The sequence below is a fragment of the Elaeis guineensis genome, chromosome 2 (assembly GCF_000442705.2).
Source record: "Elaeis guineensis isolate ETL-2024a chromosome 2, EG11, whole genome shotgun sequence".
In the NCBI taxonomy this organism is placed as follows: domain Eukaryota; kingdom Viridiplantae; phylum Streptophyta; class Magnoliopsida; order Arecales; family Arecaceae; genus Elaeis; species Elaeis guineensis.
In genome coordinates, this window is record NC_025994.2 from 100295867 (window position 1) to 100302310 (window position 6444).

General features: G+C 41.3%; 1 protein-coding gene across 1 annotated transcript; it reads left to right on the top strand.

Moving 5' to 3' along the window:
• Window positions 1–961: 961 nt before the first annotated feature.
• Window positions 962–1543, top strand: LOC114914509 (uncharacterized). The gene has a single exon (XM_029266598.1). It carries the CDS (start codon window positions 962–964, stop codon window positions 1541–1543), a length of 582 nt encoding a protein of 193 aa, XP_029122431.1.
• Window positions 1544–6444: the final 4901 nt, after the last annotated feature.

Here is a 6444-nt window from a genome sequence, read left to right on the forward strand (position 1 = left end):
CACTCGACGGCGACAAAGCAAGGCCAGTCGGCGGCGAGGTTCGGCCAGCGAGCCGAAGGGTTTTCGAAAAAAACAGAGGACCGTCCCTATTTTTTTTTTTTTTTTATCTGGGTTATTACATAATCAGTCCTGTTGGAAAATCTAATAGATTGCCTTACGTTTCCGGCAATCAAGAGTCAAGTGATAAAAGCCAATTTCAATCAAATTGATAGTTCTTTTGTCCAAAAAAAAATCTAGCGGTTCAGTTGCTTTGCTGCTGAACCAAGCAAGAATTAGAAGTCAGGAAAAATTAGATGGCACGGGACTGTTGGAGCCTGTGGAAAGAGCAAAACAAAAGAATTTTCAACTTTGAAGCCATATCTCCCAATGAAGCACTTCTACAACCTCTCAGCTTATTACAGCTATAGACAATGAGCTGCGACGGGAAGTTTAAAATGGCCGTAAGAAACCTCTGCAACTGTATCTGTGGGAGAAGATGCTATGAAACCTGCTATAACTTAGCACTAGTAAGTCTGCAGGTTGCACCAGCATTGGCGCCGGAACAGAGGGAGAGTTCGTCCTAGCATCGCAGTAAACGAAAGCCACAAAATCCAAAACTGTGCCAACCATGCCGATGTTCTATCCTTTTCTTCTCCCTTCGTGCTCTGCCGATAGGTACACCACTCGGATGGCTTCACACCCGCCCAGTGACGATCACGTTGCATGACTGTACCAGAATCCTTCATAGTAGGGCTGTTAATAAATCAGACACGATCGAACATGCCACTGTTCGGGATCGACTGTTTCAAACTACTGTTTAGTTCATGTTTGGTTTGGATTCGAATGTATTCGAGGAAGCTTTGTTTGAGATCAATTTCGTTAAGGTCGTTATGTTCGAATTAGTCTTGAGTTCGACTCGTCTAGAGTAACATAAAAAATAAATATTCAAAGGAAACAAAGAAAAAAAATAAAGAAGCAAACCATGCTGACTCTATGCAAGACGACCATCCATACCTTGCTGGACTTTTCTAACCACTCCACCGAATGCCAGAATCCTCCCTACTGCTGTCGGAATATCCCGTCCCCCGACGTCGATGGCCTGCGCCTCCTCATCGGAGACACCTCGAAGCTGCCGAACATTGTCAAGTCCTCCGTTGTTGGCCCCGCAGGGAAGCCACCACACCGGACTGACCTCGGCACCCGCGACCTCCATGACCTCGACCACAGCAACCTCCGCCTCTGCACTAAAAACCTCAGCTCCGAGAGCTGCGAGGACGGTAGGATCGGGATCAAAGAGATCGGAGGAAGGATGCCAGAGGAGGATGATCGGAGACCGGAGGCGCGGCCGTGGGGGAGGAGGAGGAGGCCACGATGGTGGAGGGTGGAGGCAAAGTTCCTGCTACCACTACTATGGCTGGTGGGGTGGGATGGACGGTGGAGCCAGTTCATGCATGTGGTGTGGGAGGACAGTTGGATCATGCTTACGAAGTTCCGGATCAAGCAGCCGAAGCTCCTTCGTGCCTCCTGTCGTGAAGAGAGGCGAAGAGGTCGAGGGATGAAATGAAATGAGGCTGTCTGAGGGTTAGGGTTTGAGTGTAAGAGAGTATATATAGGCTAGGGTTAATTGATCAATTGATAACCACCATCGGATCATTGATCCAATGGTGATAAACAAAGCCTTCTTCAGCCACTGGATTAATGATCCGACGGTGATTATTAAGGCTTATGTATATAATGCTATATTGTACAGTATAAATTATATATACTAAAAAAATATACTAAAAAAATAAATATATTAGAATAATATGTATATAAATATATATATAATATATAATATATTTATTTATTTTATCAGACTTTTATCGATCCGAATACGATCAAACAAAGGCTTATTCTAGTTTGGATCTTTAAGGTATCGATTTTAAAAATCTTGTTTGTGTTTGGTTTTACATTTTAACGAGCAAGCCGAATACGACTCAAAAATGATTCAAATATTTTGAATGAATCAAACAACGAGCTAGACTGATAGCCCTACTTCACGGGGGTCAATCAAACTTTGTGAGGATTGTAATCCTGCAGTGACCAGTTATATATATATATATATATATATATATATATATATATATATATATTGACTTCGTCTATAATATTTCTGGTAGCTAGACTAGGTCTTTCCAAAAATTTCTCCTGACAATCATGTTGCATGAGCATAGCGGAATCCTTCCAACGGGTGAATCAAGCTTTGTCAGGACTGTAACGATGCAGTGGTCCATTATATTTGTGGACCTATAGCCTATGATATCCTGCCGGCAAGGGCTATACTGTTGGTACTCTAACAGGCAAAAGCTGCAAAACTATAATTTTTATTTTTTGATTGAGATGGATAGTTCATATAAATCGAGTATAAGTACATCTTGGTGACTAATGGTATGCACCGCTAGTCTCCATTTTCTTTCAAAAAAAAAAAGTACAAGTACATCTAATAAAGTCAGAAAATAAAATATCTTTAAATGCACTGAGAGTCACCATCAAATCGGTCCCAAAGACGTTGCTCGAGTGCTACGCAACAAACAAGGCAATCTAATTCGTTGCACTATTCACCTCACGATAAATATGCCATACTATTAGTGAAGCGCACCCCAGCAAAACCCATCGGATGTCATGAAAGAGTGGATGGCTGTAAGGCTCCACTCGGTGCTGGATCCATGCTCTCATTATGGCTGAGTCTCCCTCCACAAGCAACCAATTAGCTCGAAGGACTCACTTGGTATAGATGATGCCTGCCTATGTTGCCCTCAGTTTTGCATCAACAATTGATGCATCAAAGAGATTACTACCTCCAGCTGCCACAAGGCCCACGAACAGGCCATGAATCACAAACCCAATGCTGCCACTACCACCAGTTAAGCTACCATCGAAGTGGATCTTGAGGAAAGTCGAGCATGGGAGCTCTCATGGGATGAAGACCAAACATCTCAGTCCAAGTCCCAAGTGTCCCGATATATCAAAGTCACTCTCTCGAAGGAAAAGCTAGTAATCTCTGTAGCTTGGAGTAGAGCTCTCTACATAATGATTCTCGTTCTGTCATGTACCCATAAAACACCTGTCTGTTCCTAGCCAGCTAGATCCAATACACCATATATGCTGCACTGATAAACCCCCCCCGAACGGGAAGAGTCACCTCGCATACTCCCATGAAGAAACTGAAGGAAGAACTGAATTGGCTCATACCCCAAGCAACCTCTGGAGCCACACAGGCAAGGCTCCAAACCTATCGAGCCCTCTGACACTAGGATAAGAGATGCACCAGCATCTCAGTGTCTCCTCAACAGTAAGGACACTTCGGAGGGAGATCCATCCCCCGCTCCCTCATAACTCCTCTTGTATAGGCAGTTAACCCCATGCTATCTTCCAAAGAAAGAGGCTGACTCTCGGATGCACATGCAATCTCCAGATCCAAGCCACTGGTGGACTCCTCGATGGCTCCCCTTTATAGAGCTCATAAAGGTCTTTAAAAGGAACCCTAGAACCACAAGTGGACCTCCAAAACCTCGCACCTAGACACTCTAGATTGGGATTGGCAAGCCAAGAATCTGCTTCATCTGTTAGGCTCCAAACAGTCAAATAATCAGGTCAGTATCCCACCTTCTCTCCCTAGCATGAAACAGCTCCCAAACTTGACCATCCAACCAGTCCCCCATATAAAGCTGGGTAGGCCACAAAGTGAGAGGAAGATTAGACACCCACGCATCAAGCAGAATATCCACTGACTGTCCATCTCCAATCAACTATTTGGTGTGGGAAAAAATCTCTAAGACATGCACAAATATCCCTGCAAAGGAGCTACTCCTTAGGGCACTGATGTCTATTATGGTGGTCCAAGACCCATACTTAACTCTCATCATCGAGCTCCAGAGGCCTCAAAGCTCCAATAGGAAACATTCCGCATGTCTGGCAATCAAAATATCATGCCAGACCACTAACGGCTAGATACCCAACCCCCCCTCACCATCTCACCAGTCGGCTAGCATAGCACATCCCACACAATAAGATGGACCCCTCTCCCTCCTCCATGTGTCGATGATCGCTAGAGGAACCCTCGAAACAAGCTCTCCAACTATACTAGGACACCCTTTGACAGAATGACACTAGACATAAGGTAGATCGGCATCGAGCATAGAACTGATCTGATCAGCATTACTCGACCTATCATAGATAGCGATCTGGCCCACCATCCCTCTAGTGACTCCCTAATCCTCTGCTCCATTTCAATGTAGTCTAATCTTCACAGTCTTTGATCGATAATTGGAACCCCCAGATAACGCCATTATCTAGTTTGCTTTGTAATCCCTAAATAATCTCTAATTTCCTATCTCAATCAAGGCCTGGCTTTAGGGCCGAAGCAAATGGCTGACTTTGAAAGGTTCACCTTCTACTCAAAAGCTAATAGTAGTCTGTCAAGATCCTGGTGAAAGTTGCTGCAATCTGCACTGATGCTCTACCTAATAGAAGACAATCATCGACAAAAAATAAATAAGAAATCGGCTAGACCTCCAGAGTCATAGTGTATGCATCAACATCCTAACTCTATGATGCAACATGGAGAGCACGAGAAAAGGCATTAGCACAAAAAATAAAGAGATAATGAGAGAGAAAAATCTTGACAAAGCCCCATACTGGACTAGAAGAAGGTGGTTGGGGTGCTGTTCATCAAAATGACAAAAGAAAGAAAACATACACCCCAGAATCTAGTTGATCCATCAATTGTGGGCCAAAACTCTCTAAGGCAAAGCAAAGAAAGTCCTAGGATATTGTTAGATGTATGCCCTAGAAGCCAATATGGCAGACACATTGTAATTATTCTAGGACATATATTTATATTTATACTATTGATTTATCAATATAATGGGTTTATTTTATCCATTCTTGTATAATATGTCCAAGAATCATCTAAGAAATTGATAACTTAAAGATACATATTCTCAAAAATTAAGAATTTGAGACATATGTGATTAATTCTTAAATTACTCTCGATCAATGGATCATCATAGAGATGGTGATTGATCTGATTAGATCAGCACATGGATTATTTCTTTCAAAGTAGACGAGTCTCGAGTCTACAATGTAAGGACACTGAGCGAGAGTGTAGGTGGTTGTTAGAGAACATCAGTACTGAGCATGATCAAACGAAAGATCACATAGATGTCTACTCACTCATCAGTGATCTTATCAATATTGTGTGGTGTGAGTGGTTCTTTGATCTGCAGTGCTTCTGCTGTTCATAGTGGGGTTGCTGTAGTTTGCTGCACAAAAATATGGCCTCTTAACCACTTAAGTTTTTATAGTGTATGTTGGCTACAGTAAGTTCATTGTAGGAGTAAGGTGTGTACCTATATGGGATCCATCGATCTTTGTAGATAAAGAATAGTCCTATAGAATTTGAAAAGCTGAATTTTTAAGTCTGTGGCCACAATAAATTGATTGATGGAAAAGAGTTTTTATGAGTATCATGATTTGGACTTGAGCTAATCAAATTTTTCATATGACAGATGTCGGGGTTTGATGAGTTTTCATAATTTCTATCTTATCGGGACTCACAATAGAGAAACTGAATCATACTGTAACTATACCTAGGGGTTCTATTTATTCTATTCTATTAGATTACCACTACATGCTGTTCAACGTCACTAGTAGATTGTGAGAACTTACTAGGATCGTTCTAGATCGATGATCCTTGATGGATGAGATTTAAAAATATTCTAACCTATTAAAAGATGTTTCGATGATACTATGATGGAGATCATGGTATGTCTCACTACCAGACAGAGCAGAACCTATAGAATCATATACAAAAGAGATTTGATTAGATTACATGGTTGGATTATGATCAAATTATCAATATAATTGATAATTTGGATCAATTTATAAAAGTTATAAGTAAAGGATCTGCTAATAGTTAGCAAGGAGGACTTAATTGTTGCAATGCAATTTGATGAGATCAAATTATGGATCAAGTTCTAATGAAATTAAATATGATTTAATTTAATTAAACTTGATCTAATTAAGTTTAATTGGGCTTTTTAGTTTCAGAATTGAATCCTAATTGGAGTAGGGTTGAGTCTGGATTGAGTTGGGCTTAAATTAGATTCGAATTGAACCCTAATCTGAATTAAATCAAACTAGATGTCAGAGTCCCAATTTACTAGGGGACTCTCTCCTCTTTCACGTAAGAAGGGAGGGATGCACATGGGGATGCGCATCCCCTTCTTTGGTGTGTAAAAAAATAAGAAGGGATGCCCACCTCCTTAGTCTTATCTCTCTATCACCTTATCCTTATCCATTTAAATTCAAATTTAAATTTGATTTAAACTTAAATTTAAACATCTAGATAGACAAGGATAAAGGGATAAGGAGGTTGGGGTGTTTGTTTTAAATAGGGGTATTTTTGGGGCGCCACACATATGA